The following is a 22803-nucleotide window of genomic DNA, read 5'->3' as shown; positions in this document are numbered from 1 at the left end:
GTCTCATTGGTTTGACAGACATTTAAGTAATCCTTAGCGCGGATATAGTTCGACAATTTACAATTGACACTTGCCAAGCCCTCATCTTCAGTTGTATTCCGAGATCAGTCGGAATTCAGGAACAGGAGAAAAACAACATTGAAACAACGCATCGGAACCAGAATAGACTTTTCCCAAAATACAGCCCCATAATCAACAGAAAGGGGATAAACAGATGAAACAGTTAATATATTGGCCCGCTGAACCATGGATCGCCCGAAACGCGGCTTCTTGGCGTCTTCTAGAATCCTTCTAGAAGGCTTCTAGCGTTTCCACAGATTTGCCACGCCGGACTTCGCCGTTAACGTAAACCCGGGACTGTGGATGCGTACATGATTCAGGGCCATCTTTTTAAAGTCTTGGTTCAATAATTTAACTATCCAAAGTCTATGACGTGGTTCACTGCTACACTCCACCCTACACTACCTGTTTTCAGCAGGTGGAGCCCATCACGAACGGGTAAAGTCGAATTCCTCGTATTCTATATACAGGTGGCGGTATGATACACCGGTATAATACACACGGCAAAAGGGATATTACTACAAACGGCCTATAAGGACCTCGGGAGTATGATGTGTGCACTTGAATTGCTCCCATTTGTGAAAAACAGAGTTCAACTTCGCTACATCGAAGATCCTTCTCTTATCTCCGTATCTGGCCGCAGATCAGAACCTTGGTCTTTGCATTGCCATATACATATGTGAAAAGACCCACTCAGACTATTTTGCAAAAAATCGGGATGTCCGAGAAGAACTGAGGTGAGGCAAAATTACACGGTGAAAGCCCTAAGTTTGTTGAGGGTTCAAAAAATTAAGGATCAGCGCCGCCGCTACTCCGTACCAGAGAGATAGATATGTGCAATCTCCCCCAGCATGCTACCGAATAGGCAACAGATCCGATGAGGCATGAGGCTCTGTTCACGAAGTGCTGCGTGCACGCGATTGTTTTCTACTAGTGTTTTCGCTAGTCGCAAGGAGAGTTTCTGTCATTACAACATACTTTGTCAGGGTTTTCACTAGACATGGGTAGGCCGCTGCGCAAGCCACATGGTCCCATTACGGGGTCATACTTGCGAAGGATAGGTCGACACCTTGCTTACAAGTTTCGCCCTACTGTTACTAGAGGATGATCAGATAGATCTGTGCTCGAGGTCTAAATTGTCGACCTCTCCGGCATTTCACGTGGCACTGTAACATCAGTCATGCTTCCCCCACATTCGTAGCTCTCGGCAGCTTCGGCCTCTGCAATGTGATACGTAGCCTCGGGATTTCTTGGCCTATTTAAATTTGGACTGCTGATGGGTCTTCGGGAGCGAAGATCGACCCTATATTGAAGGTTGATATGATATTGCGATCTAGAACATCTAAATGAGCTCAGTATAGGATGTGCATCAAGGGGCAGTGAAGGCGAAGGTCGAGATTCATCTAGGCCCTTCTCTACCCCGGGCCTGGTCAAAACCTAAATCCTTTACTCAGCAATCACCCCGGAGCCAGGTTTTAGATGTTTAGGGTTTAGCATGGTCAGCCCAAGGAGCATCAGAGCATAGCTCGGATCCCAATCGCGCAAGCCACATTCCTACAGAACAGGAATTAACTCTCGGATGTTGAGTCCCTGAATTCCGTGGAGATCTGCATACAACCATGCAGTTCGGAGTATGTACGAAGCACACCTGCTACGTGCAGGGACCCTCGAATAGGCAAGGAGGTGATATGTGGCTAGGAAAGTAAGCTGCCTGTGTCAAATACGGGAGTACAATATGAGATTCCCTTCTATCTTTAGGCAAGGTATGTCATAGAGCTAGCTAATGTACATAAGCTTTTCATTTGGCGGATCGACATCTAGGGACAGCACTGGCCCTGAAACAAAGGATGCAGACTTGTCCGAAAGAATAGGATTGACATCTTGGCAGCTGAAATGATTTAGGGTGATTTTGAGTTTTCATGACTCGTGTCAAAACGTATATCTTGTACAATCCACGTTATAATTTACATATATGCAGATGGTGTCTTTTACCCCTGAACAATGCAAGCCTGCAGGAGTCCCTTGTCGCGTGGCCGCCAGGGATGTTGACACCCTGGACAAAGACAATACCATGTGGCTTAAATTACATAGAGGTAATGCTAGATACAACGATACATACCTCATCACGTCAAGAGGGTCCCTGGAGTCTCCTTCGGCTCAAGTGATATCTTTCTACTTACCGTTGAACGTCTGACCGCAATTTTAGACTCTGAACAGCAAAACCTCCGCGAGCCAATCTGTAAGCGGGGCTAAATTTTGGATAGCTTCAATCCACTTCGACATGCCTGGCGGAACAAAGCGACAGGGATAGTTTCCACCAATTCTCTTCGAGTTTAGCGTCTCGCAATAATGGACCTGATGTGCGAGCACTAATCGTATTGAAAGTAATCTACATAGTATATACGTATACGAATTCCGGAGTTACCCCGTACGATGATATCGAATTATTGGCTAACCCACTCCTTGAATTGCTCACTTGGTTCTGTCAGACTCCTTGAAACCAACTAGCAAACCCATCATTCTCAATAGAGCCACACGGGAGTGATATGAGCCAAATCGGCATTGCTCGTACAGGGCTGAGCCGAGATGATGCGACCGGAGACTCCCTTTCCGGCGAGCTGCCCGTGTTAGAAGAGAAACTGTTTTATCCCCCTTCCATACACGTGGCACCGTTTGATCGCGTTCTTGTGATCGATCCTGCTCGATAGATCTCAATACATAGTGCAAAGTATGTCGATATGACGTGTCGCTTATTCGAATGTTCTTATCTCCTTCCAAGGTTTCTGTCCTGTGTTGTACAAAGTAGAATGAGTTCTTCGATCTGCGCTATCCAATTTAACTTTCGTTGGCTAATCTCGTCTTGCGGGGGAGCCAATCTCATATCATATGCTATCATATCACGGAGTATCTTTGCTCAATCTGTCTCTACGGCCGCGTCTGAGCGGAGTCCAAACCTTCTTTTTTTTAGTACTACTCCATAGCGAGTACTAAACTGGTAATTCGTATCGTAGGAAATTGTTGGTTAGTCAAGGGAAAGTCGGCATATGGCGGGTGAAACTCGCACTAACGTCTTGCATTTCGCGTGACATGTTCCAGGAGGTTTGGTTGGCCAGTACTGTTTCTTGGTCAGCACGGGTCTTGCTAACGTGTCTGATAGCTTGACCCCGGGCGTTGAATGGCTTTTCTGAAACCTCCAATTAAATGCGGTTCATGCAAGTGAAATCCTTAGGGCCGTCTTTGTGCGTGTTGGGGCGCTGTTTCGGGGACAAGGTGTAAGATGAGGCTCTCGTGTTAACCCTTAGCGTTATCTCGCTGACGTTGGTCCCCGACCGCGGAGATTAGCGACCCCTGCCTCACTGCGTATTGGTCACGTATTTCAAGCCATGAGGAAATGATAACGCGATGATTGACGATCATGATCCGCGGGTATGCGACACTAGGGGCGTCTCTGGTATTATTGGATGGCGTCAATTGTTTCGTCAAGGCGGTAAAACCCCGTGTTTTCGCGAAAACTGGACGGGAAACCTGAAACCCGCTTTTTCCAGGAACCGGAGACGCGAACCAAAACCGTTGAATGATAGGGTAATTTCACGCTTAAAATCCTGGAACTTGTTAGCGCTAGCTGCCCATCGCGACCCGTAATTGAGACATTCGGCAAAGATTCGCGAGGCTGCGCCTCCTTTCTATGCGCAAAACAGTTGAGAGCGGATTCGGCGGTCAGACGCTAAGCATCTCTCTCCACGTGTGCCCACGTGGGACCACATGGGTTATGCACACCAAACGAAAAGAAGACGCTTGGAATTGCCATGGAAGCCTGGAGATCAGGATTATTATTAATCTATTTTGACCGCCTTGAGATGTTTCTAGTTACGCAAGGTCCTCAAAGGGGAAATATACCCCTCCCCCCACTATGAACGTTTAACCTTGTGTATGACAATGAGGATTATATATTGATTAGTAACTATATATTGACTATTAACTAATCATCATGTTGTCTTCTTGCGCTGTACAATTAGTATAGTTTCGGATTGGGACCTCCCTGACATTCCAAATTAGGATTAGCGACAAGACGAAACACCGCAATGCTCGGTACGAAACAGGGAAGAAGTGTGAAAGCGTGCCAAGTTCCTAATTGCCCCACCATTGGACGATCGGAGTGAAGTGGGGGTCTTTGATCCGATGGCGACATGTGATACAACAATGTATGTACGAGGATGTTTCTGATTCTCTGGAGACAACATAAATAGGTACAATAATGCCCACTCTCCGGCAACAGCCCGGAACCATGTGTCTAATATAGAACAATGTTTCTGATCTATTTCCAGGTTTGGTGTGGCTTGGATGAGGAACAAGCAAAGAATGTCCCGTTGTCATATCTAGGTTGCCAAGGGCTACTTGATAAGGTTAGAATGACTCCCATGGTAGCTATTATTGATGATTATTCAACATAGATATGTATCATAATTAGCAATATAACCTTAGATTTCGGGAAGTGTAGGGATTTCCACGTGGATTCAAGCTTTCACATCATTACCTGTTTTGTCGGGATTAGCTTACACATCGAATGTGAAATGACATAGTTAGATCTATCCCATTGAAGCCGGAGAAGGCTATTGAAAGACACCAAACTAATATGGTAACACTGAAGATTTAGATCTGGATTCACCCGTTAATACTCCGAAGCTCCAGATGCTCAAAAGCAGAGAACTAGTCCTAAGGCAGTAAGGTAGGCCACGTTGAATGTTCAGGGTACAGGTATTACCAGTACCACGTATTACGGATTTGTTCGGTCGACCTTGGAACTCGGGCAAAAAATCAATGAAATCATTGGAAAAAGATTGCGGATCCATTTTAATTAATTTCTTTCTCTGGTTCCATAGGTTGATTTGGAATCGCCCAAACCATGAGTATCGACTATGGACTATAGAGAGGGTATTCACATCTCCTAGCCATTTGGCTCTGGTATACTATAACCCCCCTTGCATGCAATTACCAGGGAGCTATTCATTAGCTAAAATCCGTTGCAGACCTAGGGAAACAATATGCAGGTATGGTATGGTATACATATAATACCAGACCCCAGAACCCACCGATCTTCATGGCCCACGTTGTTTGGATGCATCAGGCCAAACTCTTTCGGGGCTCACGCGTGGGCTGTGGATCATATGTTGTAGGCTGACAGGCCGAATGGCGCTTCTTTTCTTTTTCTTTTCTTTTTTATTTCTTTTTTTTTAATTTCTTTTTCTTTTTCATTTCCATTTTCAATTATTCGGGCAAAAATCATTTTTCTTATTTTCTCTTCAATCCCGTTCTCTTTCTTCCCCCCTTTAGCCCCATCTTCCCTCTACTCCTCCTTTTCTTTTCTATTGAAATCGATTCGAAAAAAAAAAAAGAGAAAATAATACTAATGGGAAATTGTCATAGTGTATAATTTCCTTGCTGTCCCCCTTCTTACCCTTTTTACATTTTTGCCTTGGAGGACTTAGTCCACTTAATTCTTTTTTATTTTTTTTTATTTTTTATTTTACCAAATTCCCATGTTTTTTTCCGGTATCAGGTGTTTGGCATAATCCACTTTTTTCCTCCCTCTGGTTCAACCCGAAGACTCAAAACCATTCAATGCCAACCCAAACCGGGAGCCACAGCCGAGAATATTCTCTCCCTTCAGTTCCTGATTCTGATTTTGGCGGTATCATCTCACGCAATCGTCGTTCTTTTGCTGCCTTAGCTCAAAAGACCTCCAACGCTCTTGCTAGTCTGTCTGGAAGTACATTACGCTCCACCACTTCATACGGTAGCCTGTCGAGACCGCATAAGCTCTCCGCAACCCCTGTGACCCCACCATTCGACAGCGACACTTACGAGCAATTGACGGGAACCTCGCGCCCTTCGTCCCCGGCCTTGGTCGACAATCCTGCCAATTCGGTGCTCAAGCGTCGCTTGACTCTTCAGCGTCTTCCTACACCTCCCCACGAAACCCGTCCTTCCCCGCCCGCACCCAAAATGCATCAGACGTCGTCAAGGTTGTTGCGCATGACCGAGGATGAGCGCCCATTCACAAAGGTAGGCTCACATTGGAATGCGATTGCAAAATTAGAACAATTGGGCTGATCAGCGCAGGATTTCATGGACTTGTTCTCCACATTGATGGTCAGCTTGAAGTTGGATTCGCACCGCGTTCGTTTCACCAGATATGACCACACATTCACCTCGGAAGAGGCCATCAACAACTTGGGCTCGCTCAAATTCTCCCAGTCCAACCGCATGCCCGATCCCAAGGACCCATCCCGCATAGTTACGACTACTACGACCACTACATTCTCTATGGCCAAGGAAATGGCCCGATCCGTCTGCCAGCGATTTGTCGATGCGCGCTTCATCGAATCCGTTGACGGCAGGGAGCTTTTGATCTTCCCGCTCAAGGGCGCCCTCTTCCAGCTTACCCCAAAGGGTATCAATATCTTGCAGCGTTTCTGCCAGCGTAACGGCATTACCGCTCGTCACGTGATGGATGTACTGGAGTCGCCACGCAATACCATGCAGCTGGTGAATCTAGAGCGGGACACGGATACCGACAAGCTGTCCCATGATCGCGCGACGATCGAGGTGATCTTCCGCCGCTTTGCTGGTCAGGATGGCCCGAACATCAAAAGCAGTATTTCAACCTCGGATTCGGACTCGCTTAGTGATTACACCAACGGCCTGGTTGGAGTGAAGGTGGCTCGGGAGCGCAAACTCCTGGATGGAAAGGTTTATAGCAATACATTTACCGGAAAGGCATCGGTGGACTGGTTGATGGATTGTTCGACTACTATCGAGCGCCGGGAGACCTGTTTGATCTCCGAGCTGTTCCTGAAGTATGGCTTGATCACGATGATTCAAGACGACAAACAATTCCCGGATGTTGGGACCAATGCTCATTTCCAGCCTTCCAAGTATGCCATCTACGGCATTACCGAACGGGGGCAGCGCGTATGTGGATGGATTGCCCGCGAGAAGACCCGCGAGGTTGCGCCAACGTACGACAGTCGTGGGATGCCACGCGATTCCAATAACGCCCGATTGACCCATATCCTTCAGGATCCCGCTCTGCGTTTGCTTTTCCGTGAGTTCCTTCGCTACTCGCTGTGTGAAGAGAATTTGTCTTTCTACCTCGATGTATCGGAGTTCACCACCAATTACCATAAGGCCGAGAAGATGGGTACATTCAACAAGGTCGATTCAGTGCGGGAAACTTTGGCTGCAGCATACGGATTGTACAACGCGTTTTTGGCTCCCGGCTCACCCTGCGAGCTAAACATCGACCATGCCCTCCGCAACAGCCTCGCCAGCCGCATGACCAAGGCCGTGGGAGACGACGAGTCCATGTTCAAGAGTCTCCAAGAAGTGGTGCACCTGTTCGAGCTTGCTCAAACTTCCGTGTTCAAGCTGATGTCAAGCGATTCTGTCCCCAAATTCCTGCGCGACCCCAAATACTCCGTTGTTCTACAGGAACACGACGTCGACATCATCGGAGGCTCGCGTTCATACTCGCCCACACCACCCGCTCCTCCCGCTCCGCCCGCCATCCCAGAACGCAGCATGAGCCGCTCTGCCCGTGCCTGACAATCACCGCCCACAAGCATTGACATAGCCCGCAACCCATTCGAAGACGATTCGTACCACTGCGATTCCGACTCCTCATGAGCCCTTCGGTGCATTGCAGCAGCCCGAATCATTTCGACACATGCAGTCCAGCAACCCGGATTCGAACGCCTTCCCCAAGGCATAGATCGAATTCAACCGCACTGCAACCCTGCACTCTCATGCTTGTGGCCCCAACACGGAAACCCCCGCACCCTATACAAAACGGGGACACAATATCCGGTCGACCTTGAGACCCAATTTGATCAATCTCGCCCCACGATCGTTCCCGATCACGAAGTTATTTACTCTCTCCTCCGCATGCAGTCCAGCCACAGTCTCTCTCGATGAGGGCTGGCTGCCATCTCCATTTTCCTTTTTTTAATCCACTCGTCACGAGATTCTCAGTTGAACGAAAGACGTTATGATCGATGGCTCATGTTATAGAGAAAGGCCGGAACTGGAAAATATTTGTAATATTTGGATGGCATTGTTTTGTTTATTTTCCTTTTCCTTTATTCCCTTACTCTTTCTTCCCTTCGCACTCTTCCCCCATATCCATATCCATCTCTCCCTCCCCCCAAAAGAAACAGACACAGAACCAGAAAACCACAAAAAACAAAACATTGAAAACCTGAAAGATCGGAGGCTGTTTCTTTTTATATTTCTTTTTTCCTTTTGAGCATCAGACCCGGCGTTGATTGTTTATTGCATGTCCTTCTTGTCCCCCCATACATCGCATCATCTTTATCTTTTGCATTTATTGCTTTCATTTGAGCATGTTATATGATTCCATATCTCTTTGTCCTTTTTTTTCTTTTATCTCGATTTCCATTTTTCCTATCTGTCATTTTTCCCTTAAGTTTCCCTGCATCGTTCTATCCGGGCACAGCGAGTGAGTTCTGGTCTGCTTGTGTATGTCATATTATCCTTCAATTGGGAATTGCAATGAATACGGTCTTATATTATCATATATTGCAAGTAAATGGTTAATGGAGTATGCAGGAATGTAGGCAGATGTTGTGTTCTAGGAGTTAGATAAGGCTATATTGGCCCGAGGAAGAAGTGCTTGTCACGAATTATACCAGATATGAATCGAAATTACAGATTGAAAATCCAGATCAGCTATAAATACATAAACATGATAGGAACAAGAAGAAAAAAAGACAACCACAACGCCTAAAACTGCGCCTTGAATGCCGATGGTCATCATATTCTTAGAGAATTGAGGGTATTGAGATAAACAAGATGACAGGAAAACCGAGAAAGAGGAACCGAGACCAAAAAAAAAGGAAAAAAAAGTCTACTTAGTTCCCCATCCACGAAGTCTCATGCCCTCCTCAATAGCAGTCCAAATACCCTCAACAACCTCCCGATCCCGCCAACGCCCACCACCGTGGACACCGTTCTTCTCGTCCCAGCGCTCAACAGCAAAGGTGTCAACTCCACGTCCCCAGCCCTTAACCTGGCTAGGGATATCCTCCCCGCGCCATCCGATATACACACCGGTAGCGTGCTTGAACAGCTCCGGCGGCGAAGACCACTTGTACGACTTGAACTGCCAGGTCTGGCCGGTCGTGAAGACGGCGACGAGTCGGTTCCAGTACTCCGGTTTGAAGTTGGTCGTGCCGTCGACGACGATGAACTTGGTTGGGCGGGTGGGTTTGCCGGCGCGGGAGCTTGCGCTCGCGGGGTTCGAAGCGTCGCCGTTGAGACGGAGTGGTCGCTCTAGCTTTACGAGGTTGGCGTCTGTGGTGCCGGTGAGGGTTGGGTGGTCCGGGGGTACGAAGATGCCTTCTTCGAGGAAGGATTTGACGTTCGACATGCGGATGAGGGAGGAGGCGGAGGGTGAGATTAGGATGATGGGGTCAGGGCGAGAGTGGGAGGAGCTCGACTTGCGCGATGATGGCATCGAGAGGCCGGCTGATGGAGCTGGGATGGAGCCCTTGCTGCCTGGTTTGACGCCTGGCTGCCCGGGACGATTACGGTTGCGGTCGAGGAACACCTCGGCGCTCTTGCGGACGTGTGAGAAGTCCTGGGAAGTGAGGCGTTAGCTTGCTACCGTCTATCGCATCCTGCCAGAGTAACTCACTGTCGGCTTGATTCCTCGTAGCACTGTGTTGCGGTCGCCGGTCTTGCGCTCCCCATTGTAAATCTCCTGTAGTCGAGGGTCAATCTGCTTTTGTGGGCGGCCAGGTTGAGTTCCAGCCTGGACTGCTCCTGCGGTTCCACTGGGGACGGACGTGACGCCGCCAATGGCTCCGGCGGCAATTCCCGCGGCATTATCGGCCTGCGCGACACCTGCAGCCGCGGCGGCGGCCTCAGCAGCGGCAGCAGCACCCTCGAGGGGTTTGATATGTTCGCTGTCGTCGGAGGCACCCTCGAGCCAGGTGAAAAGGTCGAGGCGCTCAAGGAAGATAAGAATCTGAACACTTTCCTCCTTGCCACCCTCTGGCGTCTGCTTCTTCAGCGCTTCGTTGAATTCCTGCGCCTTGGCGATGTACTCGGGGATAGCGACATCTTTGTTCTGCCAGGCGAAAAGGATACTGCGCAGGTCAACAGGGGCTTTGGTAGATGCTGAGATGAATCGTGTAAGGGTTGACAAAGCGATTGTTTGAGGGGCTGGTTGGGCGAAGTAGAGGTGTGTGGCTTTGGCCAGGTCGTCTGTGGCAGGTTGGTCGGAGAGCTCGGACGAGGTCGTCGGCGTTGGGAGGTTGCCAGAGGCAATCGCACGTCGCAGTGCCAGGAGAGGATCTTGGAGTGCGGCCTCGGTTGCCATTGTTGTAAAATAGGGCAGTGGCCCTTGGTTGCAGCAGGTAGATGTAAGAAAGTTGTCGGGGCTGAGATTGAGGAACGCGCATTTGGAGTCGAAGCTCCGCGGACTGCACGTGACACGGTATTATCATCTCGAGTCACCTTTTGACATTCTTCAGAAAATAATAGTTTGAATAAAACATTTCCATAGATACATAGCTGCTATTTGACTCTACTCACGGCGCTTTACATTTTTCCTCCCTCAAATTTACTATGCACTACCAACCCCTATTCTCTGCTCCTACTCCGAGACTGTTCCGAACGATCAACAGAGACACCGCAGTGCAGGGCTGATATACCGCCACATCCAGCTCCAGGCACCGAAAAAGGCCGTGATGCCAGTGAAAAGAATCAGCGTTCCATACTGGGATTCAAAACCAGTATTGCCCTTCAGACCACTCTCTCCCAAAGACCCAGATTGAATCAGCACCGTACTCAACGGTCCACTGATAACATTTCCAATACCCCGTCCACCAGCAAGAAGACCAAAGACAAGCCCGGTATCCAGGGATGGCGCCGAGTCACGCTTGATCTGAGTAATAACCCCAGACCAGGTGGAGCTGAACCCACCGGCAAAGAAGCCATACGTGATGGAGAAGACAGTTAGAAGGGCAATGGCTGTTTGCGACGAGTCCGAGCCTGCCGATGATGCCAGACCCCAGAAGAGAACAACTGATAACGCTGAGCCAACCGAGGACAGCAGCATGATGTTTGTGACGGAGAAGCGGTCACAGAGTGCTCCCAGGGCTATCCCGCCAACGATAGACGTTGCGTTGAACAACGAGACCAGCATTGTACCGGTGTTCTGGGATAGCCCGACCGTCCTTGTCGAATAAGAAGGGAGGAATGTCGTCGGCAAGAAATATCCAAAACTCTGGATGATATTGCCCGTTTGCAGCATCCAGAAAGTGGTTTGTGTGAGGAAGCTCAGATCCAAGCGACGGGCTGAAGCAGATGGCGATATTGGAATACGGGGTTTCATGAATGGCAAGGCGACGAGGGTGGTTAACAACTGATGGATTTTGTCAGCCATGGTTCGGTATCAAACCCAAGACACATCTTATGCTTAACATCGAACCGAGGAAAGAGGTAGCTCATACCGTGACGACAGTCCAAGCCTTTAGCGTAGTACTCGAGCCAAACCTATTTAGACAAGCACTAGCAACGAAAGGCAAAACAACACCTGTGATACTCTTCGCCGCCCACATAGTCCCAAGCGCAAGGCCTTTCCTGCGCAAGAACCATTGATCAAGGTACAAGGAAGACGGACTGAACAAGAGCCCATTGCCGATGGCACACAAGACACCCTGGGTAGCGATCAACTGCCACACGCGCACCGCGAACGAGGACAACAGAGATCCCAGCACGGTGATGACCAAGCCCGCGGGTGCACAATAATACTGCAGACGCGGGTATCTCGTTAAAAGCGTAAAAGTGATAGGCGAGAGAAGATAGAGCAGTCCCTAGGGATAACATAAAGCATTAGACTAGAGCACAGCCGGCCTCGTTGACATATGTATCAGTTGCGTACGGTCGAAGTAGTTCCAACTGTCGCTAGGTCACTCTTGCTTCCCTTTAGGACGTCGTGTGTTAAGTGGTACTCTTGGAAGACGCCGAAGACGGTGGAGAACCCTAGATGTTGTGTTAGTGTTTACATGCAGATAGAGTCTTGGTTCAGTCACGACAGACCCCAGACTGGTAGCTGGATGAAGCAGCATGAAGCTAACATCAGCCATGCGGCTTTCCCTCCGTCTGCTGGAGGGAGAGCGGGCTGCTCGATCTCGGGGACTTCTGCTGGTCTGGGATGCATCTCGTCCAGCACGAGGCCTTCATCGTTGGAATTGTTCATTTTGCTTTAGAATCAATGGCATAAGCATTGGATATGAGTTGGAGAAATCACAGATAATAAGAGAAGAAACGAGGGCCGGGTGAGGAATTTCCCCGTTCCCCTCATGATGATTGAGTCATCTTACCCATCACCGTCGTAGTCAAACAAGAAGCTCCACTTAATTTGAATAGGAAAAGCCACACAGAGAGAAATACTAGAGAATAAAACATGCGAAGTCGAAAACATTAGACGGAAAAAGTTACATTGTTCATACAAGCTATCTAGCATCTCGAAAAGAGGCCATACATATCCAAGACTAAACTGGACAAATCGTGAAAGATCAAGTGCTGCAACTCAGGCAGACACACTTCCCAAAGACCCTGACCCAAATGGTATTTCCCAACCAATCCTAAACCACGCCATACGCCATCCAGAGTCCGAAAAGTCGGAGAGAAAAAAAAGAAAAAAGAAGCCGGCACAGATAGCCAAAAAAAAGTTGAAGTCCGAACGCCGTGCCCGCCTCGCTGTAAGGTATCGAAATGAAATCACACGAGAAAAGAAATTTGGGTCGTAAGATAACGTTAAATCCACTGCGGAATTTTCCCTTTATCACAGGCCCACCATTACTACCACGTGGATGGTCGTATTACGAAGAGATAGATGGATTTTTGGTGGGTGTTGCCTCCGGTGCGTCCGTCATAATGATATCCGGAGACTGGTTCTGGTCTCCGGGGTCGGTCTTAGGAGGTTGATGATTATCACCAAAAACCGAAGTGATAGCCAGAAAGTGTTGAGTACGTAGACGTGAATCGTCGGGAGGCGGACCAGGAGGTGGGGCAGGAGCTGGCTCCGAAGTCGGGGTGGTTGTCATTGTGCCACGTCGGATCAGATAATCACCAAGACTGAGTTTCTTCTTGGCAGGCGTACCTGCGAGTGTAGAACCAGAGGATGGCACAAGAGAGATTGGGGAGGCCGTGTCACGAGAACTAGGTGATGCGAGACTCCCTGTGGACATGGAACCAGGACTAAGGACTGACGGAATGTTCGATGGTGGTGGCATGGAAACACGCAGATAGCCACGATTGCCAGCCCCCGGAATCCTTAAGGTATGCGCTGCAGTGGATGGCCAGTAAGGTGAAATGGAGAGCTTGAGCAAATCACTGCTAGAGCCAGATGCGAAGGATCCTCGTTTGTATGAGAGAGCGCCCCGAGTATCAACATCACCTTGGACTGGTCGCGCTGGAGGGTCATAATGCATTCCTCTGATCGCAATGCCATGGTAGTTGTATTCAGACTGGAGATACTTGGACTGGTGGAAAGACCACCGAGGGGGCATCGCAAGGGGACCGTGATCAGCAGGTATTCCCATTCGGTCGGAATCTTCCTTAAGCAATTCGATATGAGACCTGTCGTCGATTGGGAGCGGGAACCAACCGTACCACCAGGGGATGACCCCAGATGGCACGACACTCAAGTCCCCGGCCTCCCATGCATTTCGCTGGGCCAAGTCCTCTGTGATGTGATGCCCCGCGCACCACCGAATCTTATGCATAAGTGTAGGATGGATCATGTCGAGTTTGTATCCTCGCCTCAGACGTTCTGCGCGCAAGAACGAGCGTTCAACATCATCGGCGTAGAGTTCAGTTTGAGCGTCAACATAGGTAACTTGACGGGTCTTTCGATCAGGGCCAAACTCGTGGTAAGGTTTGAAGTCCTCGCCAGTTTGAGTTGAGCTCGACTGTGTCGCGGGGGTAAACCGTGTCGGAGGGCGATTAGAGCGCCTTTTCCTTTTGGCATTGACGTTCCTAACCTGCTCTAGCTGTTGAAATTGTTTTTCGGCATCCGCTATCTTACGTCTTTCGCGACTGGAGAGCTCTGGCAGAGTTAGCTGTGACGCCGTGGGACTGAGATCGCGACTGCTGCCAGTATGTCTACCACGCGCGGAGCCAGAAGTTGATCGGGCGTCGGCCGCAGGGTCGTGCTCATCAACATGCTTGGTGGTTTCGCTGCCGGCGCGACCGATATCAGCGGGGAGGCCGAGGGACTTTGGCTTCCTGGTCTTGCCCTTGAGCTTCGATTTGGAGCGTTTGTTGGGAGGGGGCTTGGCGCGACGATCAAGCTTGTTCAATACGCAAGTCTGGGGGTTTCCACAAGCACAACCACCGAAGTTCGCCAATGTGGTGCTAATGCAAATAGCGGCGTCCGTCGGGTCTACCACCCTGTCTTTGAACTCCTCCTTCACTGTCGCATCGGAAGGAAAGAAAGAATCGTCGAAATACCACATGGTAGTAATTTCCGTATTGGCAGGTATGTCTCTTTTCGCAACGAAGCAAAAATGGTACTGGCGGCCATTGGTGATGTAGATTTTCAAGTTAACATTGGCCTCGCACGACCGCCGAACGTGGCGGAGCTCGTTTCCCTCCTGACGACTGTCGATGTACAAGTCCAGCTGTCGGTTGAAGAACACGAAAGGCAGGGCGTGCCCCAATTCATTCCATCGGTTGCTGTGGAGCTTTTTGTAATCTTTGACGTGGCCTAGTTTGCCGAAGATTTCACCGACGACATCGTCCTTCTGAACTGGATCCTTTGTTTTCAAGATCTTGTGGACGGGGTGCTTACCACCGATCTCAATTGTCGAGTCCGTGACAGTTTCCGTTACCAATGAGGGCCAATGAGACCGATCCATGGCCTCTTCGGACCGTTTGGCGAAGTCTTCAACACTGAGTCCATCGGTAACTCGGGCCAAGATCTGTGGGTCCTTCAGCCACGCCACAATTTCATTCACAAAATCCACGCCGTAATTGAGAATACTCTTCGATTCAACAAATTGATCATCGCGGTCGTAAAGAGAGATAAATTCTTCCGAATAATGGGGAATAGGAGGGCCAGGGATGCCTGTTGGGCTCACCGCAACCGAGGTAGAGGATCGTCGGTTTCGCGCTTCGGCCGACAGACCCGGGGGAACCGAAATACCGCTCAGTGAAGTTGATGGCCCGCGAGACACCTTTGTTCTCTTCGACGGTGGCTGCTCACGGGAACCCGAGTCATGTCGTTTATGACCAAAGGCATTCACATCAGCATCATTGGACTTTCTCTTTTGTGTTCTGGGCCCAGATCGTCTTGCTTTCCGGTCGCCGTCCTCGCTTTTCTCTCGAATCCGCCGCTGCCGTTGTCGTTCGTGGGCACGACGGTTGTCAAGGGGCCGTGGCTCGCAGTCGACACAGTTGTGCACATCTGGTACCTTCTTATCCGGGTAGTAGCAGAGAATGTGCTGCCATGTCTCACACCCTTCGCAGAACACCGTGTTGCCATCATCTTCATCGAACGAGCAAATGCATTTGATGGTGTAAGGTTCTTCATCGGGTGCGCCGGAGTCAGAGGCGGCGCCGTCGACAGCAGCAGGGGACCCGCGATGGGCGTGGACCGGATAGGAATCCGTGGTGGCGTGCGTGATGGCGAGGGAGGAGGTATCTGTCATCGCCGACAGATAACCCCCTCTCAGGCGAAGACAAAATGATGTTTTCTCGACAGAGGCGTAGCCAGGCTGTCACTATTCCAGTCGCATATCAGTTTTTCTCGTGGTCGTGTCGCTTTCCAATCTCGTCTCGCTAGGACAGTGAACGCGTTGGAAAGTTGAAGACGGTGCGGTCACAAGAAGGAAGCGAAAGGGGGGTGAGGAAGTCGTAGAATCGATGATCGGAAAGAGATTAGAAGAGGTTGGCGCAAAGATTAAATGAGAGAAAACAAGGAAGAAGGGAAGAAAAGCGCGAAAAAAGAGAGGGTAGGGGAAAGGAGAGGAAAAAGAGAGCGAGTTTGAGGAACTGGAGACAGAGGAAGGAGGAGGCTACGGGGGCCTAAGGCAGAGAATGGGCGGTCCGGGCTGGTAGAGAGACCATGTGCGTAAGGGTGAAAGGGGGCGATGTCTGGACTTGGGAGAAACCAGAGGACTTCGAGGGCGGTGGGGGAGGAGGGGAAGGACTCGACCCGAAAACAACCATCCGAGGGGTCGCTCTCTCTTGCTCTGTCTCTTTCTCTTGGATTTCATTGTGAAAAGAAAGACACCCCCGGGCAGGTTTCCTGGCAATTTGGAAAAATTCCAAGGTTACCGGTATCGTAATTTGGTAATCTGCAAAACCGACTGTTCTCAGTAAGCCATGGAACACGCTAGTCAGAATAGGGACTAGCGGCATTCACCGCAGTGGGGCAAGTCACGGGAATGTCATTGGGTGCCCTAGGCATCCCAGTGGGAATCAACGGGGCAATCGTGAAGGTTAGCATCTAGATGGGTGAGTAGGAAACTGATATGAAAAATGAAGGATACATATATCCTCAAATGAATCAAGAGGCAGCCTGGGTATAATAAAAGCCATGTCGGGCCATGTAGTAACCTTGGAAAGCGAGATATCTCACAGCGACCAAGATCCCAAAAAAATGATATAGGTCTTGAATGTGCTGGGAGGGTTGTGATCCGGCCGTCCTTCAAATCTCATAGAGACGGGAATCTGCTTGAGGGAGGACAAAGGAAATCCCATAAACTCGGCTCGGGAAAGAAATCCGTGAGAAAGTAAGGGAGAATAGGAGGCGACTTGGGTTACCTGTGGGGAAGTATTAGAAGTGCAAATGAGGGAGAGTTCCGGCGGGCCGATGAAGTATCCAGGTAGTATGAGGGAGTATAGGAAGTATGAAGAAGCAAAGTAAAAAGTGACATGGGAAAACACGGAAAATGCTTGGGAGGGATCGGAGGAGATGGGGAAGGTTATGGTTTCAAAGAGGGGGGGGGGGGCAAAGGGGTCATCTGTTCTTGTACGACAAGGTTTCAGGCGTGGATTGTATATCAAACGTGAAAAGCCGGCAGAGAGAAAAGGGAAAGGAAGTTGGAGAGGTTCGGAGTTGTCCCAAGTGGTAAAAGGGGGGGCTTTGTTAGGATTCCGATATGATTTGTGATTTGGCGCCATTTGCCACTACAAAAGGTACAACAAAAATAAAAAATTGTCCGGTCAGTTTTAGTATGTTTGTTGTATATAAAAGTTACTGTATTCTATATTTGGCATTCACTAGTTAAATCAGGCATGTTCTTCTATTTATGTTATTATAACAAAAAAGAATGAACTGAATCGGAACAACTAATCGCTAATAATAATAACAATAATAACACATAACAATAACAATGCTAGGTCGCAGCCTTCTATACCATCGCGCATGTCGCTTAATCTCCGTCGGCGATTATGTCGTACACTCAAGGCTCCGAGAACGTGGTCTGGCTGAGTCGCAACTCAAATGTCCCGGAACCCTCTGGGATTACGTCGAGTTTCCCTCGATGCGGATATGTCTTCTGTGTCCGAGAATCTCTTGGTCCTTCATGGTCGCCATGGTTATGTCCACCCAGATCCTCTTGTCTTCCAACTTCGACAGCGGGCAAAGAGTCTTGCAATCGATGGACCAAGAACAGCAGGCCGAATACCCCGATATTGACATATGAGGTGATCAGTCTGGCTGCTCGGGACCCAATAATATTTCCCTTCGGTCCTGCCCACAATCCGCCGCCCAGCAGCAGTAGGGTACTGACGATCATCCCGAAGTATGTACCGACTGGCTGTGAAGAGAAACTATACCGTTTGGCGATGTTGTTCAATCGGAGCCGGCGATTGAAGTGATGATGGATGTTGCATGACACAAGCGAGGAAATGAAACCGGCGCTCGTGACGAGGCGAAGGAGATAGGTGTTCATGATGGTACTCGGCACTTTCACGGAAGCAAATGCAAGACAGCAGAACAGGGCGGATGCTACAACGGCCAAATACGGAACGTTCCAACGGTTGCGAGTGGCAAATATCGAGGGCGCATGACCGAGCTCTGACATTGCACAAAGTGTGCGAGAAGAGAGATACAAAAAGGATCGCCCAGAAGCCACCGCGGAGAGCAGGATTGCAATCATCGCGATCGTAGGTACAATTTGAATTTTTGCATCTCTGAGTCCGATCAGGTAAGGGGAAAGCCCAGAACCTGTTCCGTTGTTCGTTAGGCGCGTCTCATTGAAAGGAGCCATAACGCCCATGGCCAGGGAGCTCATGATATACGGCAATGCCGTTTGAGCAACGTCGGACGTGACTCTACCGGCGATGCCGGCGCTTAGCATCGCTGTTTCGCCAAGTGATGCTGGCACGAGTGATGCTGGCATTTCCGCTCGGTGCACAATCAGCTCAGGGGCAAACGTGAAAGCGATGGAGCCATCAAGGAGGCATTGCAAGAAACCCAGGAGTCGTCCCCATATGCCTCGAACTAGATACTCGTTCATGGCACCCGGAGTTTTCCAGTATTTGAATCCCCATGGGGGCTGTGCATCCACACCCCCAAGACCCAGGGCCACAGAGAGCACGAAGAGGGTCGCCATTGTGCCGATCTTCATCATAGTGAATACTCGCTCGGAACTTTTGAAGAGTCTTTCTGGCAGAAAGTTGAAGCCAACAACGATGGTCGTGATGATAGTCAATCTGATTGCGATAGTGGAACCCGGTTTCCATAGGCCAAGATTGACCATCGCCGATGTAATTTCGTATGGGACAAACAAAGCGAGGGTATACCAGCGGAGGTATGCTGAAGCAAATGCCAGACTGCTTGACATGTACAGGTAGCCATTGGTAACGAGTGTGCCATGTTGCGATGGCATGTGACTGGATACTTCGGCCACGCTCGTGGTCATAGCAAAGGTCAAAAAAGATAGGATTATGTACGATATGAGTAGCGAGGCAGGTCCGCCAACCGCGAGGGCCTGGCCAGCGCCGATGAACAAACCAGTGCCGATGGTCGGACCGACAGCCATAGTGAATTAACAATGAATATAGATAATAAAGCAGTTATAGGGACGAGGATAGAGAGTTGAGAGTGGTTTGGCTCGAGAGGAAAATTGTCAAGGGACCAACCACGGCATCTCCTAACATCGTTCTTTCCTCGTATGATGGAGATACAGATAAAGCAAAAACATCGACCTTAAATCCAGCACATTAGTTCCACTAATACTACCAAGTGAGATCACAGGAGTAAGCAAAAATCAAAGGTAGAGGGTATCATTGATTGCGAAGAAAATAAATGGGCCTGATGGCTGAGAGCGTAGGAAGAGACAAGTATTGGGCATTTTCAAGAATCCCGAATAAGGTCTTGCAGTGTTTGGAAGAACATCACTGAGACGCCATGTCTGTTTCGGCGAACTCGAGCCATTCTCCAGACAAAGATCTTTTCCAGAACCGAACTTTTCCATCGTCTCCTGAGGAGATCAACGAGTCACCTGGCAGTATATTAGCGAAAAGATTTGAATAGATAAATAAAGAATACTCACCAGAAAACGAGAATTGAACCTGCCACACATCGAGGTGTTTGGTGTCAATGCAAGCTACCTGTTTGAACGAGTGCCGAAATTGTGGCTCCCCGCTGGCTTGGCGATCAGTCACCGACGCAGGCACACGGTTTGCTAGAGCAGAGCCGATCCCGGATTGCGATGTCGCTCGGGGCGACTGTGACTGCGATTGGGGCTGCTTGCGAAGTTCTGCCTTCCGGCCGTTGAATATCTGTAGTGTTTGGCCAGCTGGTGTCGTGTACACTTCAAAGATGCGGACGAAACCATCCTTGCCGCCGCTCGCAATAAGATCATAACCACGCACAGAACCATTGGCCCAGGAGATGTCTCTCACAAGACCACTGTGCCCATTGAGTTCAATTGCATGGTAGAATCGTCGATTTGCATCAGTGCGATAGAGCTTGATGGTGTCCATGGCAGCCACAATTAGCGACAGGCTCTTCCGATCGGACTCCGGTAAGACAGTGTGGGTAATGTCGGTAGGATCGTGATGGAACTGGACTTTGAAACTTGTTTCCTCGCCGCGTTCCGGGGCAGTGCACACACGGAACTGGTCAATAGGCTGCCAATCTGCAAGGCTATCGGGGCTGACAGGTTCCATAACCATCAGGTAGCCGTCCCGTGTGATCACGGCCAGCCATGACTCCAGGTCAATGTTGCGAAAGTCGAGTGATACAAATGGATGCCTTTGTGGTGCAGTCATGCGGTAGATTGACTTGAACCGCCGTCCTGTGTTTAATGGCTGGGTGACATCTTCTTGCCAGATTTTCAACTTCATGTCCTCTCCAACACTGCCAATGTGTTGGCCTGTGAAAGGACTATTCCATGTGGCCTGAAATAGTAGTTTAGTACGAGCCGCAATGGTAGCCTTGGCCCTAGCTTCTTTGGGGACATACATCGCGAATCTCGGCATCGTGCGCGCGCCAGGTGTCTATCGGTTGCCATTTGCCATCCTGTAGATCCCAAACTTTCATCCGGTGATCAGAAGAAGCGGTGACAATACGGTTGCCATAGAAGTTAAACCTGGTGACGGTGACCAGATCCCGATGGCCAGCGTCGAAGTCGGCAAATCCGGCCGTTACCTCGGGGCGCTCCACTGCCCCCATCGGAACGGACTTTGGCTAGAAGATTGACGAATTAAATAGCTCGGCCAATGAGGATTTGGATTTCATGCATCTGCACGTATGAGGTATGAAACAGTTGGTTGACGTCGCCTTACCTTTATTGGTTGCAAGCATCACGGGATATCATCTCACCGCTAAAATTGGCGGTAGGATAACTCTGGCAGAACACGATAAGCTTATCGAAGAATGAAGACAGATTGCGGTCGACGTGGACTTTCCCTCTTGTTGTATAGGTTAATTTCTTGTGAATCTCTTGTGAATCTCTCCTTGCAGCAGAGGGACCTTGTCCGTGCAATTTTGGTCGTGTGTCCGCCATGAACAACCCAAGCACCCTCTCGCGTAAGGAGACTTGGCGTCTACTGGCACTCGTGGGGGCCGGTTTAGCCATACTCAACGCCACGTTCCAAGGCGATGGAGCGCCTTTAGTCGCTTCAATTGCACTATGTGGCATAGTGTTTGCTGTGGCTTTCAGTCTGATCAGGTGGCTCGGGCCTGTATTTTTGAAAGCAGGACTTAAAGGCAAGGATATGGCAAAGCCTAGCCGGCCCGAGATGTATGTATATGGCTCTTGAACTTGAGATCATATTCATAGCGTGTACTAATATCTTGATCTAGACCTGAAACTATGGGTGCAGTCTGCGCAGTTGTGTATCTGATGGCGCTCATTATGTTCATTCCTTTTGCCTTCTACAAGGATATCGTTGCAGCCACATCCGGAGGCGGAAACCGTGACGTTGTGGTTCCATCGCAACATATTGAGAACGGCCGATTCCTTCATCGATTTCCACACGGCAAGGTGAGTTCTGATTTTTATTGACTGAGGCATACCCAATTTAATGTGCAATTGAATAGCTCGCGTCCTACCTTTCTGGTCTTCTGTCTTTGCAATCCGTCGTGATTCTCGGAATCGGTGATGATCTATTCGACATTCGCTGGAGACACAAAGTCCTCATCCCTGCTTTTTCCGCAATCCCCATGCTCATTGTGTACTTTGTCGACTTTGGCGTCACTCAAGTCGTCGTGCCGGTGCCGCTGCAACCTTACCTAGGTGATGTTGTCGATCTTGGATGGCTGTACTACATGTACATGGCAGCGGTGGCAATCTTCTGTCCAAATGCGATCAACATGTTGGCAGGCATTAATGGTATCGAGGTAGCTCAGTCACTGGTGATTGCGATCCAATTGCTATTCAATGATGCGATGTACCTTGCACCTATGACACCATACCCGCATCCTGCCACCGACTCGCACTTGTTGTCGATGTACTTCCTGCTTCCATTCATCGGTGTATCCGGAGCCCTTCTATGCCATAATTGGTATCCGTCAAAGGTGTTTGTGGGCGATACCTACTGCTATTTCGCAGGAATGGTGTTTGCCGTGGTTGGTATCCTAGGGCATTTCAGCAAAACCCTGTTACTGCTGTTCATTCCGCAGATCTTCAATTTCCTTTACTCCACCCCCCAACTCTTCCACCTCATTCCTTGTCCTCGCCATCGGTTACCAAAGTTCCACGCTTCCACTGGGTTGCTGGACGCTTCAGTCACGGAGTGGACGAGTCCTCCTTCGCACTTCATCGATACCGTACTGCGCTTATTACACACCTTGAAACTGGTGCGAATCACCCAAGACAAGAATGGTCGAATTACTGAATCCAGTAATCTTACCATCTTGAATCTTTGGCTGGTGTGGGTGGGTCCAATGCGAGAAGATCAACTGGCGTGGCACATGGTTGCAGTACAAACTGCCTGTGGGATGTTCGGTCTGTTCGTCAGACATCGCCTTGCATTGCTCGTGTTCCATCACGATAACAGGGAATTCGGTTTTATCGCATAGCTTTAAAAGTGTCCTGGGTGGCGAGAACCCCGGGAACAGGCTCATCATAGAAGCATCATCATTTCAATGTATATATTTTGAACACGGACAAGGTGATACACCAAATTCTAAATTATATGTTTTTGTGCTGTACCAACTTTTTAATAGACTTGCGCCAGTATACGCTCCAA

The 22803-nt window shown here is 49.4% G+C and overlaps 7 protein-coding genes across 7 annotated transcripts; 2 read left to right on the top strand and 5 right to left on the bottom strand.

The window, feature by feature from the left end:
• Positions 1-5679: 5679 nt before the first annotated feature.
• Positions 5680-7665, top strand: flbA (developmental regulator FlbA; the record flags this gene model as incomplete). Its single annotated transcript, XM_057183756.1, has 2 exons — positions 5680-6123; positions 6181-7665. The coding sequence occupies 2 exons, from the start codon at positions 5680-5682 to the stop codon at positions 7663-7665; spliced, it is 1929 nt and encodes a 642-aa protein (XP_057045206.1).
• A 1321-nt stretch (positions 7666-8986) lies between these two features.
• Positions 8987-10462, bottom strand: N7518_002828 (RNA polymerase II accessory factor CDC73 family protein; the record flags this gene model as incomplete). Its single annotated transcript, XM_057183755.1, has 2 exons — positions 8987-9718; positions 9776-10462. 2 exons carry the CDS (start codon positions 10460-10462, stop codon positions 8987-8989), a joined length of 1419 nt encoding a protein of 472 aa, XP_057045205.1.
• A 300-nt stretch (positions 10463-10762) lies between these two features.
• Positions 10763-12346, bottom strand: N7518_002827 (putative MFS monocarboxylate transporter; the record flags this gene model as incomplete). Its single annotated transcript, XM_057183754.1, has 4 exons — positions 10763-11509; positions 11598-11960; positions 12029-12129; positions 12187-12346. The coding sequence occupies 4 exons, from the start codon at positions 12344-12346 to the stop codon at positions 10763-10765; spliced, it is 1371 nt and encodes a 456-aa protein (XP_057045204.1).
• A 625-nt stretch (positions 12347-12971) lies between these two features.
• N7518_002826 (putative PHD finger and SET domain protein) lies at positions 12972-15803 on the bottom strand (the record flags this gene model as incomplete). The annotated part of the gene is made up of 1 exon (XM_057183753.1): positions 12972-15803. One exon carries the CDS (start codon positions 15801-15803, stop codon positions 12972-12974), a length of 2832 nt encoding a protein of 943 aa, XP_057045203.1.
• Positions 15804-17561: 1758 nt separating this feature from the next.
• On the bottom strand, positions 17562-19145 carry N7518_002825 (putative proline permease; the record flags this gene model as incomplete). The annotated part of the gene is made up of 1 exon (XM_057183752.1): positions 17562-19145. One exon carries the CDS (start codon positions 19143-19145, stop codon positions 17562-17564), a length of 1584 nt encoding a protein of 527 aa, XP_057045202.1.
• A 355-nt stretch (positions 19146-19500) lies between these two features.
• On the bottom strand, positions 19501-20782 carry N7518_002824 (putative nuclear pore protein (SEH1); the record flags this gene model as incomplete). Its single annotated transcript, XM_057183751.1, has 3 exons — positions 19501-19607; positions 19659-20508; positions 20573-20782. The coding sequence occupies 3 exons, from the start codon at positions 20780-20782 to the stop codon at positions 19501-19503; spliced, it is 1167 nt and encodes a 388-aa protein (XP_057045201.1).
• Positions 20783-21114: 332 nt separating this feature from the next.
• N7518_002823 (UDP-N-acetylglucosamine--dolichyl-phosphate N-acetylglucosaminephosphotransferase) lies at positions 21115-22633 on the top strand (the record flags this gene model as incomplete). Its single annotated transcript, XM_057183750.1, has 3 exons — positions 21115-21353; positions 21416-21596; positions 21653-22633. The coding sequence occupies 3 exons, from the start codon at positions 21115-21117 to the stop codon at positions 22631-22633; spliced, it is 1401 nt and encodes a 466-aa protein (XP_057045200.1).
• Between the last annotated feature and the right edge of the window lie 170 nt (positions 22634-22803).

This window comes from Penicillium psychrosexuale (genome assembly GCF_028828465.1).
Source record: "Penicillium psychrosexuale strain IBT 29551 chromosome Unknown utg000002l, whole genome shotgun sequence".
Lineage (NCBI taxonomy): Eukaryota > Fungi > Ascomycota > Eurotiomycetes > Eurotiales > Aspergillaceae > Penicillium > Penicillium psychrosexuale.
Note: the sequence above shows the minus strand (reverse complement) of the source record. Positions and strands in the feature narration are given on the sequence as shown.